The sequence below is a fragment of the Malaya genurostris genome, chromosome 1 (assembly GCF_030247185.1).
Source record: "Malaya genurostris strain Urasoe2022 chromosome 1, Malgen_1.1, whole genome shotgun sequence".
Lineage (NCBI taxonomy): Eukaryota > Metazoa > Arthropoda > Insecta > Diptera > Culicidae > Malaya > Malaya genurostris.
In genome coordinates this window covers 46,632,158-46,648,436 of record NC_080570.1, presented here as the reverse complement: position 1 = coordinate 46,648,436, position 16,279 = coordinate 46,632,158, and the positions used below count along the sequence as shown (strand labels likewise).

At 37.1% G+C, this 16,279-nt stretch overlaps 2 protein-coding genes across 3 annotated transcripts; one reads left to right on the top strand and one right to left on the bottom strand.

Annotated features, from left to right (window-relative positions):
• Positions 1 to 5,662: 5,662 nt before the first annotated feature.
• Positions 5,663 to 9,356, bottom strand: LOC131438773 (ribosome quality control complex subunit NEMF homolog). Its single transcript, XM_058609029.1, has 3 exons — positions 8,949 to 9,356; positions 7,698 to 8,883; positions 5,663 to 7,626 (listed from the first exon to the last, which is right to left on the bottom strand). The coding sequence occupies exons 1-3, from the start codon at positions 9,005 to 9,007 to the stop codon at positions 5,752 to 5,754; spliced, it is 3,120 nt and encodes a 1,039-aa protein (XP_058465012.1). The 5' UTR covers positions 9,008 to 9,356; the 3' UTR covers positions 5,663 to 5,751.
• Positions 9,357 to 12,923: 3,567 nt separating this feature from the next.
• Positions 12,924 to 13,790, top strand: LOC131438796 (molybdopterin synthase catalytic subunit 2). 2 transcript variants are annotated; one of them, XM_058609090.1, is made up of 2 exons: positions 12,924 to 13,201; positions 13,276 to 13,790. In XM_058609090.1, exons 1-2 carry the CDS (start codon positions 13,073 to 13,075, stop codon positions 13,591 to 13,593), a joined length of 447 nt encoding a protein of 148 aa, XP_058465073.1. In that variant the 5' UTR covers positions 12,924 to 13,072; the 3' UTR covers positions 13,594 to 13,790. The 2 variants fall into 2 exon arrangements, with proteins under 2 accessions (XP_058465073.1, XP_058465063.1); XM_058609080.1 differs by having other exon boundaries at positions 13,261 to 13,790.
• The last annotated feature ends 2,489 nt before the right edge of the window (positions 13,791 to 16,279 follow it).

Here is a 16,279-nt window from a genome sequence, read left to right as displayed (position 1 = left end):
GTTTGCGAGGCTTATAAAACGGGCATATTTGACAGATTAATTTAAATCAAAATCATAATTCATTTTGCATTGTAGTAAAAAAAATGTACCAAAAAAAAATTTCTCACAAATGTTCAAACTACTTACACTTGAAGGACTCACAGTTCACCATTTTCAAAATTGAATTTTTCACACTGGGAATACACGTGAATTATTTGATGTTTGGTCAATTCACGTAAACGAACCGATGATACTCTATTAATTTTAGGGGATGTTCGTGATTTTTCAAGTGATTCTAATGTGAATTTTTTATTTGTGTGTCAAGATAATAAGCACGCTTACTTGTGGTTCTAAAGAATTGGATCAAAAGTCGCACTGTTTCGTAAAAACCATACCTACCCAAAATTGGATACAATGGGTATTACGACATTTTGGATAAATGTGCTTCTCGAAAAATTTGAGTAGATATTACTCCTATTTGTTGACATTTGTAAATTTTTTTTTTTTTTTTTTAAATAACTATTTATTGGAATATGAGTTAAAATTAAATTATTAAGATTTAAATTGGGTGTTCAGCCACAAGTGGTGACTTTTCAGCCCTGTTATATATATATATGATTTGGTTATTACCATGAAGACATCATTTGCTTCCGCAATTCTGAGATTTTTGTGTAGGGAAAATTCTAAACCTACTTGTATTGTGTAATGGGGAAAAGGAACTTATATACTAACTTACTAACTAATACAGAGAGCGAATCGATTCAATTGAAGATTGCATCGATTTTTGTCGGAATTTGCTTATAATATTATGTGACATTACATCTAATGGTTCTATATTTGTGAGTCTGTGTAACTCATTTGTACTAAACCAGGGAGGACGCTTCAGAATCATTTTCAGAATTTTATTCTGAATCCTTTGAAGCGTTTTCTTCCTGGTGGAACAACAGCTTGACCAAATTGGTACCGCATAAAGCATGGCTGGTCTGAAAATTTGTTTATAAATTAACAATTTGTTTTTTAGACAGAGCTTAGAATTTCTGTTTATAAGAGGATATAAACATTTAATATATTTATTACACTTTGCCTGGATTCCTTCAATGTGATCCTTGAAAGTGAGTTTTTTGTCATACGTTAAACCTAAGTATTTAGCTTGATCAGACCATGTCAATTCCAAGCCATTCAATTTGAGAATGTGATTATTGTTTGGTTTAAGAAAAGAAGCTCTTGGCTTGTGAGGAAAGATAATTAATTGCGTTTTTGCTGCATTTGGTTTAATTTTCCATTTTGACAGATAATCACTGAAAATATTTAAACTTCTTTGTAGGCGACTGCAGATCACTCTTAGATTTCTACCTGTGGCTAACAGACTTGTGTCGTCACAGAATAGCGATTTCTGACAACCAACGGGTAGATTTGGAAGATCAGAAGTGAAAATATTATACAAGATTGGAGCTACACTCGAACCCTGCGGAACACCGGCTCGTACGGGTAGCAATTCAGATTTACAATTCTGATAGCTAACCTGAAGAGTACGATCAGTTAAATAATTTTGAATCATTTTGATCAAATAAATAGGAAACTGGAAATCAGACATTTTTGCTATTAAACCTTCGTGCCAAACACTGTCGAATGCTTTTTCTATGTCTAGAAGAGCAACTCCAGTGGATAACCCAGAAGATTTATTTGCTTTTATCATGTTCGTTACTCTGACAAGTTGATGAGTAGTTGAATGTTCATGACGAAATCCAAACTGCTCTGGTAAAAAAATTGAATTCTCATTTATATGAGTCATCATTCTTAACAAGATAATTTTTTCAAAAAGTTTACTGATAGAAGAAAGTAAGCTAATTGGGCGATAACTTGATGTTTCTGCTGGGTTTTTATCAGGTTTTAGGATAGGAATTACTTTAGCGTTTTTCCATCTTTTTGGGAAGTAAGCTAATGAAAAACACTTGTTGAAAATTTTAACCAGGAGTCTCAAGGCAACATCGGGAAGATTTTTAATAAGAATATTAAAAATTCCATCATTACCAGGAGCCTTCATGTTTTTAAGTTTTCTAATAATTGATTTAATTTCATCAAAATTCGTCTCAATAATGTCATCGTGTGATAACACTTGAGTTGAAATATGATCATATTTCAGTGAGACTTCATTTTCAATAGGACTCACAACGTTCAAATTAAAATTGTGGACACTCTCGAACTGCTGAGCAAGTTTTTGAGCTTTTTCGCCATTTGTAAGAAGTATTTGATTTCCTTCCTTGAGAGCAGGAATAGGTTTCTGAGGTTTCTTAAGAACCTTAGAAAGTTTCCAGAAAGGTTTAGAATATGGTTTAATTTGTTCAACTTCTTTAGCGAAATTTTCATTTCACAAAAGAGTAAATCTATGTTTAATTTCTTTTTGTAAATCCTTAACTATGTTTTTCATAGCAGGATCACGAGAACGTTGATATTGTCGTCGACGAACATTCTTCAACCGAATGAGCAGTTGAAGATTGTCATCGATGATAGGAGAATTTAATTTAGTTTGAGCTTTGGGAACTGAAAGATTTCTAGCTTCGATAATATAATGATTCAAATTATCAATTGCTGTGTCGATATCCGCAGAATTTTCTAAAATAGTTTCATGATCCACATGATTTTCAATGTGAGATCTGTAATCCAACCAATTTGCTCTATGATAGTTGAAAATAGAACTAATTGGATTAATTATAGCTTCGTTGGAAAGTCTGAATGTTACAGGAAGATGATCTGAGTCAAAATCAGCATGAGTAATCGGTTCACTACAAATGTGACTTTGATCTGTTAGAACCAGATCAATTGTAGACGGGTTTTTCACGGAAGAGAAACAAGTAGGATTACTGGGATGAAGAACTGTAAAGTAACCAGCTGAGAGTTGATTATGAAGTATTTTACCATTACTGTTATTTTGTCTACAATTCCACTGGACATGCTTAGCATTTAAGTCCCCTATTACGAAAAATTTCGATCGATATCTTGTAAGTTTTTGCAAATCGCCTTTAAAGAAATTTAATTGTTCGCCGGTGCATTGGAATGGCAAATATGCTCCAGCGATGAAATAAATTCCATGAATGGTTTCAACTTCGATTCCCAAGCTTTCAATAACTTTAGTATTGAAAGAAGGTAAAATTCGATGTTTAATTTGCCGTTGGACAAAAATGGCAACTCCACCACCAATTCCAGTAAACCTGTCAAATCGATGAACCACATAATGTGGATTACTTTTCAATTTTACATTTGGTTTAAGAAAAGTTTCTGTCACAATGGCAATATGAATTTTGTGAACTTTGAGAAAATTATAAAATTCATCTTCACTCGATTTCAAAGATCGAGCATTCCAATTTAAAATATTCAAATAATTATTTAACATCACTGTTAAATTTTAAATTCATTATAATATTATTTGCAAATTTCCATCCGATTTGAAATGCTTCAAAAAGTGATGAAGTCGAATTCATTTGGATGATCATTTGAAAAAGTTGATCTTGTAGGTAGATCATTTTATTTTCAGTTATATCGCCTAAATCGACTTCATTTAAAGAAGCGAATGGCATTGAAGGAATATTTGTAGGTAGACTGCCATTAGAAGAAGATGATTTGGCCGGTCTACCTATTAATAAATTGTTTTCGTTAGAAGAAGAACTGCAAGGCGGTCCTGTGTTTTGATTATTTACATTAGAAGAAATAGGAGATAGATTTCTACCTAATATACCAGCATAAGTGAAATTAGAAGAAGATGATGACGAGGTCGATCTACCTGTCAATAAATTGTTTTCGTTAGAAGACGAATTGGCAGGTGCCTTAGAAGAATTTTCAGGTATGTTCTGTAAATTTAAGGTCGTTGATTTGACTTGTTGTCTAAGCGAACGAGCGTTTAAAATTTTTTCCCTGACAGGACATTTCAAATAATTGGATTTATGATTTCCATTGCAATTTGAACATGAAAATTTATCAGTGGTTTCATTCATTGGACAAGCGTCTTTCGAATGCGATTTACCACAATTCAAACACCGTATATCCATATGACAATTTTTGGTTCCATGACCGAAGCCTTGGCAACGACGACATTGCGTTAAGTTTGCAATACGATTATGCCGTTTATAATGTTCCCAATGAATTTTAATGTGGGAAATGAAACGTACTTTTTCTAAAGTTTTCAAATTGTTTACATCACTTCGATTGAAGTGTATTAGGTAAAGTTCATGGGAAATTCCAGAGCGTGGTTTAGAAGTACCATTCGCTCTTTTTTTCATAAGTATTACTTGGGAAGGGGCAAAACCAAGCAATTCTTTTAGTTCATTTTTAATTTCATCAATACTTTGATCATTTGATAATCCTTTCAAGACAGCCTTGAAGGGTCTGTCTGATTTTATATCATATGAATAAAATTTATGAAGTTTTTCGGACAAATATCGAATAAGACGTTCGTAATCTTCCAATCCATCCACCAAGACTCGACATTCTCCTCTTCGTCCGATTTGAAATGAGACTTTTACTTCCGGGAGAAAAGTAGAAAGCTCAGTACGGAATGCTTTGAAGTCGGAAATCATCACCGTCACTGGTGGCATAGATTGATGTTTCTTCCCAGAACGACAAGCGTCCATTTTGGGAATTTTTGAAGAATTTTCTTCTATGTCGCTACAATCGGATTCAGGAAGAATCTCGTAAATATTGTTAGACGGCATAGGATCAGCGGAAGGGAAATCCGTCCGTTGTCTTTTATTTTTACATTCAGATTCTATAAGATCGTGAATGTTATTAGAAAAATGTTGAATAACGGATTGTGATTTATTCCGTATTGAATTATTTTTAGCCTTAGGCTTGTTGCCTTTCCGGTTGGACGCAGGCATTTTTGAAATTAATGAAATTTTAAATTAAATTAACTAGGCTAAATTAGTCTTCGATTAGACTCCTAGCTAGCCTTAAAAAAGGCTGATTAATTTCTTAGTCACTCTAATATCACTCTTTGTATCACTTAGTCACTCTAATATCACTCTTTGTATCACTTAGTCACTTAGTTAGTGATTCAGGTAGCCTTGAAAAAGACTGAAGCCTTGAATCAATGAAACTCTAGGTAGCCAGAAAAAAAAATTTCAGGAGCCAAGAGCTATACGCGTGCGGTGCGAACGACTGTTCAACACCGACTGACATTTGTAAATGAGTATAAAGTACCAAAGACATTGGAAATCTATTCATGCTTCACAGTGTATTTATATGTTTAAATAAAAACAAGCATTTTAATATTTTACTGACAAACTAGAGCCTGATACGCTCTATCTAGCTCGCTATCTAAAACACTATTTTTTCCATCCTGAATTTTGGTAAACTTTTTACTACTCATTCGGGTCGGGTACGGGTACAGGTAATTTTTAATCGGGTACGGGTCGGGTACGGGTAATTTTTTTTTATTTTTTATCGGGTACGGGTCGGGTACGGGTAATTTTTTTTTTATTATTGATCGGGTACGGGTCGGGTACGGGTAATTTTTTAAAATTTTAATCGGGTACGGGTCGGGTACGGGTAATTTTTTTTGCTGATCACTCGGGTACGGGTCGGGTTCGGGTATAAGAATTTCTATACCCGACCATCTCTACAGCCATGGACCGAGCTAGTTGGAGAAAGGGGCTGTATGTAAGTAAGCGAAAGCAACAAGACTTTGTGCTACAGTTCAGTATACTTAAAATATATTTCACAATTAACAAACAGTTTATATAACTCAAATATTAAAGTGATAAGCCGCCAACATGGACCTTACTTCTTCACCTTCTGTAACTGCGGAGCGGATAGTTTCACCTTGCCCGGAATGTTCCTAGCCAGTGTTTCATCCTTGACAGCTTTGAGTAAATCCTTTTCCCGACTGGTGCAATGTTTATCTTTCAGGAAAATCTGCAACGCTGTCTTACTGGCTTTACCCCGTTTGCCTGTGCCTGGCGTTAGTTTCACCTTAAATTTGTAGTTTTGCAGTGCCTGATAGGGTGCCACAACGGGAATGGCAAAAAGCAATTCATCCTCCTCCATCGGTTGACCCGTCATCGAGTCTAGCATGTCCACATCTGCCGCAGCCGGAGTTTCATCCCCAATCTGTTCATCAATTTCGCCTGCTTTCGGACGGGGATTGGGTTTCTTACCCGCCATCTTCTTCTGTTCACTGGCTGTCGCTTCATCCTTTGAGCTATTGCTGCTTTTGTTATTACCGGCCGACTTCAGGATATTCATCATTAGTTTACGATCTTCTTCGTCTTGATCCTTATATTTTTCTTTCATCTTACGTATTTTATTCTTCTGGCCCCGCTTCAACTGGCCTTGCTTCTGGGATTCGTCTTTCTGGCTACAACGGGTAGCCGCTTCCACCCGAGCCCTTTCCTTGTCTTTTGCTTTTTGTTTGCTTTTTTGAATTTGCTTCTTGCGTGGTGGAGCCGGAGTTATGATATATGGTTTGCTGTCTCCCAGAAATATTACCGATTCTGAATCCGGTTCCGAAACAGAACGCTGCAATGTTGGATCCGTTTGTACGGAAACTTTTCCCGTGTCGTGCTCAACCTTTACACGTGTGTCCGGAAACTTCGGCGTGATGCCGTCATTGTCGTCGTCGTCGTCGCTTTCAGAATCCGACGAGAGGTGCTCTTGTTTGTCTTCTTTCGCCTCAACCGACAATGACTCAATCTGTTCCCGGATTTCTTCAGTTGATTCGGTTTTATCTGAAACGATTTTTTCTTCTGCTTCATCATGATCCGAATCACCTTCCTCGAGTTGTATCTCTTGGTCGACATCATCGGAAGGTTCCGATTGATCTCTGCTTATGATGGATTCTTCATCAAAGTTTCGAACTTTTCGCTCACCCCTGTGCCGCTCAACGGAACTTTCTTCTAGCTTAAACATAAAACTTAATCCCAGCACCAGGTGGCATGGCGGCAGAAAATTCTTTTTGCCACGAATCATGAAACTACCGGTCGTCAGATATTCACCCGTTGGGGCCGTCTTGCTGACCTGTTCACTCTTCACCCAGTAAGCACTCGTAACAACCTTCGCATCCCAGGCGACGCTGTACGAAATTGCCATTGTTCCCGCTTCAAGCAACGTTTTCGGCGGTATATCGTCTCCGGATGGATTCTTAATCACCACACTCGAGGCACCCTGAATCTCCGCATGGACGTAGATGTCGGTAGGTCTCATGTAGCGTTTTACGATCAATTCGTTCTGTTGCTGATCACGTCCACCGATCACCAAATAGTTCTCCGAACTAATGAACCAATAGAACTTCTCAAACCAATACACTTTTCTAGCTTTGGAAATCGTTGTTTGGGTGCGCACGTCTTTCAGCGTTTGAATCGTTTTTTTCTCTGCGTTTTTCAACGCCTTCGATGAAGATTCGATAGTTTTCATTTCCTTGCGTGCCGCAAACCGACGCTGATCGTAGTACCGACGTGCGTTCGCGAATGCCGTCAAAGCCAAATCAACATCAACCACCATCGGTTCCAGCTTGTCTTCGTCATCTTCGTGATCCGGGTTCTTTTCATCATCATCATCATCATCGTCATCAACTTCATCCAGCATAGCGTAGGGATCCTTCAGGGCTAGGGAAATGTGATTAATTTCCAGCTTCAGTTGTTTTATGCAAGAAGCAACCTGATAAAGAAAAATAGAAAAATTGTTTATTGTATTCTAGGACCAAATGAATTCAAATTAGGTAAACTCACCGGGTCGTTAGTGGCCTGAGCAGCCTTCACCAAATCCTGAATATCCGACCATGACATTTGCGCGGCAAGTGCACTCTGCACGGCTAACAAAGCGCTGTCCACCAGGTTTTGATTCCGGGTAATCAACTCGGCTCGCTTTCTATCCTCCAGCTGAGCCTTCGTTAGGTCTTCAATCCGCTTGGCATGATCCGTTCGAACGTTGGACAGTTTCTTGAGAGCCTCTCTTTCTTGGGCGAATGCTTTCAAATCGATTTTTTGACCTTCTAACGTCGAATAAAACTCATCAACAGAGGCTGTAAAACTCGCAAATTCCTGAACCGGATCATTCCTGTATTGATTGTACAAATACGGATGATACTCAAGATTTGTGTAATAGAACTCTTCCGGTTCGCCTTCCTTGGAAGGTTTTAAATCTTTTTTCTGGATTATGTATCCTTTAGACGGCTCCATCATGGCTGTCCTCAGCATTGTTTCCGCATCGTTAATTGCACACATCAACGCCGTCATATCTTCGTCCATATTGAAAATCTTCGAGCACTCTTTAGCAAGTGCCTTTTGTTTTCGTTTGGCCTTCTTAGGCACTTCAGCGACATCGGCTGGTAATTCACCGCCAATTCTACAACCAAACAATCCATACTTGTGCAACACGTGATCGATGACGGAGGCTCCATACTCCAGAATAGGATTCAGTACCGTTCGGAGAGTATCGCCTGGATGAGCCTTGCCAATCACCTCCTTAACTTTTTCCATCGGAGGTGGACCATTATCTTCCTTAGCTCGATCCGTCGGATATCTTTCCCTTACGGCAAACCGCAGCTCTTCTCCTTCGACGTGAGGTCGGAGAATGTTCAAAATTTTCAGCTCACAATCCGTAAGCAAAATGTTTCCGCGATCATACAATTCCAGTATGATGTGATAAGCTGCTTCACCACTGCCGAACTGAAAGTCAACGATACGGTCGACACCGAGCTGTCGCAGACTTTCCAGTCGTTTGTTTTTCAGATGCTTTCGCAGTTTCATAGTGAATCCAGATGGAGCGACATTTTTAGGCCACTCGAAAGCGGTAGTGTGGAAACGATTTCCCGATTCCAGTAGCAGAACAATCTTTTCCTCATTCCGAACCAATCGGATCAGATAAGTTTTATTGTCAATGTCGTAAATCTGATTCACTCGCATGCCAATAAGCCTAAAAAATGTTAATGACGTTTCAGTTACCATTTTCAACTCAATTATTTTAACTATGAAACTTACTTTTGTAGCTCCGTTACGGAGCAAACCACGTCATACGTGTTAAAGCGTGTTTTCGTCATCCTTACCAGTTAATTCAAAAACTGTTTTCAATCTAGTTTCCCAGTTCGAAGGAACCAAATTGTAAATTACTAGCTAATTGAACAAAATTGCGAAACACAATCAGACACCGTATCACATGGAGAAAATTCTTCCGATTGAAGTGACACGCTTACTGTTTACGTATCAAGGGGTCCACAAGTATTTATTAACGAAAGATGTAACCTATCAAGGTATAGGTCTGACTGTATGGACTACGCTTCAAAATTTATGTTCAGTTGAAACAATTGATGAATCCAGCCGTCGTATGATATCCTATTCTGATAATCTTTACTTTCCTGAATACTGAGGATAACGGCTCGTTCGTTGGTTCTGAAAAGTAAATCGTTTTTGACTTGTTAAAATGGCTACTACCCGAATAAAAAATATTGTAGTAAAGTAATACCACAGACTAACAGACATGACAGTATGAGTAAATTCTTATAAAAAATAATTTTTCGTGATGCACTAGCTCCACCTATATTGTACTGCGCGAACTATTTACTATCTGTACACCCCTTGTGTTATGTAAAAGTTTTTTTACTAGTTGGTTTCCCCTCGTTTGTCAACACCGATCAGCTGCTTGCAGGGATGCCTGAATTCATCAACATATTTGAAAATGAATCGTCACAATAAATATTGATAAAATATTTAACTTTTTCGCGATGTTGGAAGGTAACCATTTATTTGACTCAAACGTTGTTCATTTAGACTATTTTTTATTGTGTTGGTAGTTTTCACCAGAAATTAAGTGGCGGCAGACCAGAAGCAAGTAAATATTGTAACAAAACGGGTTCGATTTTGTCTTGCGTTGGAGGATGAGAAATAGGCACAGTTATGTATATAGTTTTGGCAATATGTATTAAATCTGTATCCTGCATGAAATTCGCATGGACGTATACAAATCAATACATTGCAGGTAATTCTGTATGAATGGCAACTCTGTCGGTAAATGAAAAAAATAAACACAGTCTAGATGACAGACAGGATGTTTTTGATAGGGTAACGTGGCGCCATCATGACACATGTGAGTACTGTCCCAAATAAAGGAATATTCGAAATGACCGTTAAAATGATTGAAGAATCTAATTTGAGTGTCCTGTCTGTTAGTCTGTGGTAATACGATTTGTTGTTACCTTCCACAATTTCGCTTCGACCATTGAAGAATATTTTAATGTATTGTTATACACTATTCAATTAATTAATGCTTTTTACAATAGAATGTATAGGTTGTTAAGTATCGTAACAATTCAAATCATAACATTTACTCAAACATGTTTTCTTGGAAAACAACCAAATGTACAGTTTGCATATTGTTTGAAACATCACGTGTACTATTGTACACTATTCAATTGTGAATCGTAGAAATAAAATATTGAATCGTTGGAAATGAAAAAAATCTTGTCAAGATACAATAAAATGTATTGTAACCCATATGAGGTGCAGTGTCAAGGTACAGTGTCAGAAACTTACGGTGATGCTGCTCTGAGTAAAAGAACGTATCGGGAGTGATTTCAACGTTTTAAAAATGGTGATTTCGATGTCGAAGACAAACATGGTGGTGGAAGAGAAAAAACCTTCAAAGATGAACAACTAGAAGCATTGCATGATGAAGATTCGTGCCAAACTCAAGAAGAGCTTGCCGAATCGTTGGGAGTGAGTCAGCAAGCCATTTCAATACGTCTCAAGGCCTTGGGCATGAATCAGTAATGTTATGTTTGTATGTGAGCAACTGCTTCAAAGACAAAATCGTAAGGGGTTTTTACATCGAATCGTTATCGGTGATGAAAAGTGGGTTCGACACGATAATGCTAAACGCAGAAAATCATGGGGAAAGTCCGGGCATGCTACTTCGTCGAAGGCAAAACCGAATATACACGGCGACAAGGTTATGATTTGTATTTGGTAAGATCAGCTCGGTGTGATTTACTACGAGCTCTTAAAACCGGGTGAAACCATCACAGAAGATCGCTACCGAACGCAACTGAGCGCCTTAGTTGCGCGCTAAAAGAAAAGTGGCCACAATATCAAGAGCGACATGACAAAGTCATTCTCCAACACCACAATGCTCGGTCTCACGTTGCAAAAGTGGTCAAAAAGTACCTGGAAACGGTGAATGGGAAGTCTTGCCCCACCCGCCGTATTCCCCAGATGTCGCCCCTTCTGACTTCCACCTATTCCGTTCAATGGCACACGGTCTGGCAGATCAACATTTTCAATTCTTCGAAGAGTTGGAAAAATGGATTGCTTCATGGATAGCATCAAAAGAGGACTCCTTTTTTCGAGCCGGGATTCGAAAATTGCCGGAAAGATGAGAGAAAGTTGTCGCTAGCGACGGACAATACTTTGAATAATACATCTCCAAGCACTTTTTCGCAATAAAGCTTTTAATTTTGGAAAAAACGGCGGAAGCAAAGTTGTACACCTGATATTATAATAAATTTCCAGCGAAACAGAAATCAAACAATTCATATCCATAGTCGCCCAGAATTATTCTTAACATATTACCCAAGTCCTTGCACAAATTGCTTTTAATTAGTTTATTGATCATACGATTCATTTATACGATTGAGAATTTCGGAACGAGCCACGGGATAATGACAATATGGTAACTACTTATCGATTCAAGCGCTTAAATCTATGTTTTCAATCGATTCTTTCACTTTCCTAGCTTCAAAGTGATACAAGCTGCTGTATCTTTGATGAGATGATGTATCTGTTCACACCCTTGAACATTATCGTTTGATGTATTCATGAAAGAAACTAATAGCTTTATTAACCAGTAGTTATATACAGACTCATTAAAGCAGTCTTATTGTAAACGAAATTTTTACAGTTGTTTCAAAATAATAACTCGATTGTCACATGTATTTTGATGGACTATATTATCGAGACAACTAAACTCGCCCGAATGGAGTGGATCAAATACTAGATCAGATGCCATCTTCTCTAAAAAAAACTTGAACTATTAGCACTTAAGTTTATCTCGCTGTCTTATATTTAGGCAGATCGCTTGTATCAGTTTTATCGGATAGGAGAGATTGTTTGTAATGACACTGGTTCCACCAGTATATCTCCTCGTTTTTGCAACTTATTGCCATATGAATGAGATCGTAGTTTTCACGAACCCAAAGATCCAAACCCTCGTCACATTGAATAGTTAAATGTCTATTCGAAATCGTTGGAGAACTTCAAATTGATTCAAATCGGTTCTGCCAATCTTGTATGGCAAGAATCCGACAGAAAAGAACCGTTAATAACCGCTAGGCGATATTCTCTGCCCGAAACGGTTGTTGCATTGTTGCCAGACTTTTGCCGGAATTTTGGCAGAATTCCGGCAAAAATGGCTGGCAGACATAGCCAGCCGTCTGGGGGGGGGAATCTGCCCGCCGTGTACAAGTGGGTAGAAGGCTCGACGATGAGTGATATTTCTTCAAAAAATAAGTAAAAATGATTTTCTGTGTACGGTAGTTTTGTAACCTGTTAAGTTATTGCCTCACCCCTCGTTTACGTCAATTTCTTTTATTATTATTTACATTTTATTCCTCAAGGTCTTAATTTTGCTTTTTCTTCATTTACATTCCGTCCGTCTTCGTGAATAGTCAACTGATGAACCCTATCAGCTGTTATCAGTACTGATTCCAATAAGTACCATCTACTGAATGATTGGCATCAAGAGTAGGTTGTCATGTGAAACTGTCTGATGAATCGAGCTAGCCGTACACGCTAAGACAGTAGGAAGTAATGAATCAGGGACGGGCGCAGGTACGAGTCAATTTGCTGTTTTTTGCAAAGTCACGCGAACTAGCTGGAACATCATTGTGCGAGAATTTTGTACTGACAATCAATAGCAGTGGAACCACAAGTGGCCTTGCAGTTTTGAAAGAAATCTGTGCACGATTTCACGAACTAGTCAGCATAAAAGATTGTGTCATACTTGCCCTTAACGAGCAGTATTGTGAAGATTTGTCAGCTGATTTGTACCTAAAGGACGGAGACGAAATAGCAGTGATTCCACCAATTGCCGGAGGATAATTATATCGAGAAAAATGAATTATCTAAAACTGACTTTTGACAAGTTAGAGGTTGGTGAAGTAAATGATCTGGTAGCGCATGAAAGCTGCGGAGCTATTTCCCTGTTTGTAGGCACGACCAGGGACAACTTCGATGGCAAAACGGTAATTTCGTGTTGTACATATTCTGTACACAAACAGTATAGCATGTTTTCTAATTGTAGGTTGTGCAATTACAGTACGAAGCATACGAAGCGATGGCACTCAAAACAATGAGCCAAATATGCGATCTAATGCGTATTAAGTGGCCCGATATTAAGCACATCGGAATCTATCATCGCCTTGGAACGGTTCCGGTGAAGGAAGCATCGGTCGTAATTGGTGTGAGTTCCCCTCATCGGGTATCGAGCTTGGAAGCGGTTCACTTTGCTATAGACGAACTCAAGAAAAGTGTTCCCGTGTGGAAAAAGGAGCAATATGTAGAAGGATGCTCCGAATGGAAGGAGAATAAGGAATGCACATGGTCCAAGAGTTACAAGAATGATCACGTTTTATGACAGGCCCGGTAGTTGACTGTCGCCGTTTGCTATGAATGGGAGGAATTTAATTCCGTTATAAAAGCGGAACAAATCACTCCTTTTGAAGTATGACACTTATTTTTGTGAGTATGTAACATAGAGGTGCGAAGCACAGTATATTTGAATATGTTTTTTAGGTATAGTAAAATATTAAATAAAGAATGTTAACTAGAAAATATAGTTTTGGATAAAGAATGCACTATTCTAGTTTAATAGAGTCTACATTTCATTTCCCAGTATCTCGGGTATCGAAAAAGATACCCGAGATAGAGATACTGCGTACGGTTAGTTAAAATCGTTTTTGACAAGCCGGTTTCTGGTTCCAGAAGTATGGGAAATTGTGATTAATTACTACAAAATGTATCTTATTTCAATTTCTCAGAGATGGCTCAATCGTTTTCCTAAACGTAATTTCAAAGACCCTAAAGTCATATACTACTGCTCTATGCATAATTGTCCCATATTCTATAGTATTTCCTATATACATTTGACAGCAGTTGGGGTTGAAACAGGGTTGGGATTTGCATCAAACGAAAACGCCATTAAATTATAAAACGAAGTTGGAATCAATTTCTTAAGTTAACGATAATAAGTATGGCATCATTGAACTACTAAGAAGATTGAAACAGGTTTTAAAAGTAGTTGCCAAGCAACCAAATGTTCCTCATTTACAGAAAAAATCACTTTCTTGCTGGAAAACTTCGGAAAAATTAAAATGTTATTGTGGAACGAATAAAAACATCCTTTATATTGTTCGAAATGAAACTGCCTACGATATAAATGAGTGAATAGAATTTAGACAAAATAGTTGTTTAATTGTAGTGACACTTTGGAAATCATCCGACAGTCTTATTTAACAGATAATGTACATGAATTAATTATTCTATAGATTATGTAAAACCATTTGAAAAAACCATATTTGAAATGTAAAAATATTTGAAATTTGATCATATTGTAGTAAAATGATGAGAAAATATTTTTGAACAAAACTCTTTATTGAATGAAGAGATATTTTAGTATCCAGATGTGAAACGTGGAAAGAAAATCTGATAACTGAAGGAAAAAAGAAACTCCTGCATTTGTCGCCATTTACGACCTGGAAGCAACAAACCAGTGGATCGATTCTTGGCTAAGTTTTTTTTCCACCGGATTCCATACCGGAGAAAGATAATAGGTACTATCAATCTCATAGTGGACCCCAGCCCCTTAAATCGGCTGCGAAGTTGGTTGAATCAGAAAGACCAAATTCCTTTACTTGTTTCGAAATATTTCGGCGCGATCGAAATACACAACAGGGGTGACTGTCAACTACATACAGAGAAAAATATTCAAATTTGGGCTTCACACGACGATTTATTTTATTGAAATAGTGACAAAAACAAAGGTTTGATATTGTACATAACGTACCTTGAAACTTCGAATTAGGATATTTGTTTATCCTTACTGGATTTGCTAGATCCAATAAATATTTAGAAAAAAAATATAAAATATTTTACTTGTGCACTCTTGTCAAATTCTTAACAAACACTATCATAGTAAATTGAACTCTAAAACTAAGTTTAAAATGAACGAATTTTTGATAATGTCAACATTTGTAGTGCTTTAAATTTGCAAAATTGTTAGTTTGAAACGAAAGATAGGATAACAAATTCCAAATGACTGGTTTTCTCAACTTATGCTTTCGTTTGTTAACATCACACTTCTTTTTTATTTTCAGGGACAAAATTTTATTTTTCTAATTACTGTTGATTTGAATGATAAAAAGAAACGCTGATTAACTGTTCTATTATTTTCTTAATAGTCTAGACAGCGATTCTTCTACATACCAGGCACGATGGAGTCTGTAAATTTGAAAAGAAAATTCATGTAGTTTCTGAATAATAATTAAACTATCAGTACCTTTTTTTCAATCATACCTTTATTTATCAATCAGCATGTGTTTTTTATTATTTTTTTTTTGAATATTCTTCGTTGTATTCAGTTTTCATGAAACTCTAAACATGTGACAATCGATTAAGCATTCCATGAGATGTAGAGGTGAGTTCCTCTCTAAAGTTTTTGTCATTATTTATGGTAATTCCAGAAACGGTATTCAGAGACCAGCATAACCAAAAAATGTCCATGAATTAGTATGAAAAGATGTTAGGATTTAAGCCCAACTTTGAAGATTTTTTGGTATTGTTATCTTCTATGACGGATTGAATTTTAAAAACTCATCACCCTGTAATATCAAAATGGGAAGTCGGAATCGGATAAAACTCAACAATTTTGTATGGGACCAGAAGTTTATTTCAATTTGAATTTTTGTCTATTAAATTTGTTCAATACACCTTCTTTTAGCTTCTCTATTCCCGATACTTTCGGACACGGAATTCGGAAATCGGTGTAGCCGAAGTCAGTTAAATTCGCCATTTCATCAGATTCGAAATTTTTGAAAATCCATGTAGCCATCTTAAAGAAATAGTAGTGTGTTTCAAATCAATTTTTCGGGTGTCTTCTGGGATAGAAAACCGAATACCGATAGAATTGAAATAAGTTTTGTTTGGTCGTCGACTCTTCAAAATCTGTGAACCCGATAAACCCGAGAAATTTATACACTAATCACCCTTTATCTCCTGAACCGGAAGTTGGATCTGATAAAAACTGAAGCAGTTTTTATAGGATC

Excerpts from the sequence above, each read along its gene's own strand:
- LOC131438796 (XM_058609080.1), top strand. The coding sequence starts at position 13,073 with ATGAATTATCTAAAACTGACTTTTGACAAGTTAGAGGTTGGTGAAGTA. Across the intron at positions 13,202-13,260 it reads ACAACTTCGATGGCAAAACG|GTTGTGCAATTACAGTACGA; the intron begins GTAATTTCGTGT and ends TTCTAATTGTAG.
- LOC131438773 (XM_058609029.1), bottom strand. The coding sequence starts at position 9,007 with ATGACGAAAACACGCTTTAACACGTATGACGTGGTTTGCTCCGTAACG. Across the intron at positions 8,884-8,948 it reads TCCGTAACGGAGCTACAAAA|GCTTATTGGCATGCGAGTGA; the intron begins GTAAGTTTCATA and ends AACATTTTTTAG. Across the intron at positions 7,627-7,697 it reads CTCAGGCCACTAACGACCCG|GTTGCTTCTTGCATAAAACA; the intron begins GTGAGTTTACCT and ends TTTCTTTATCAG.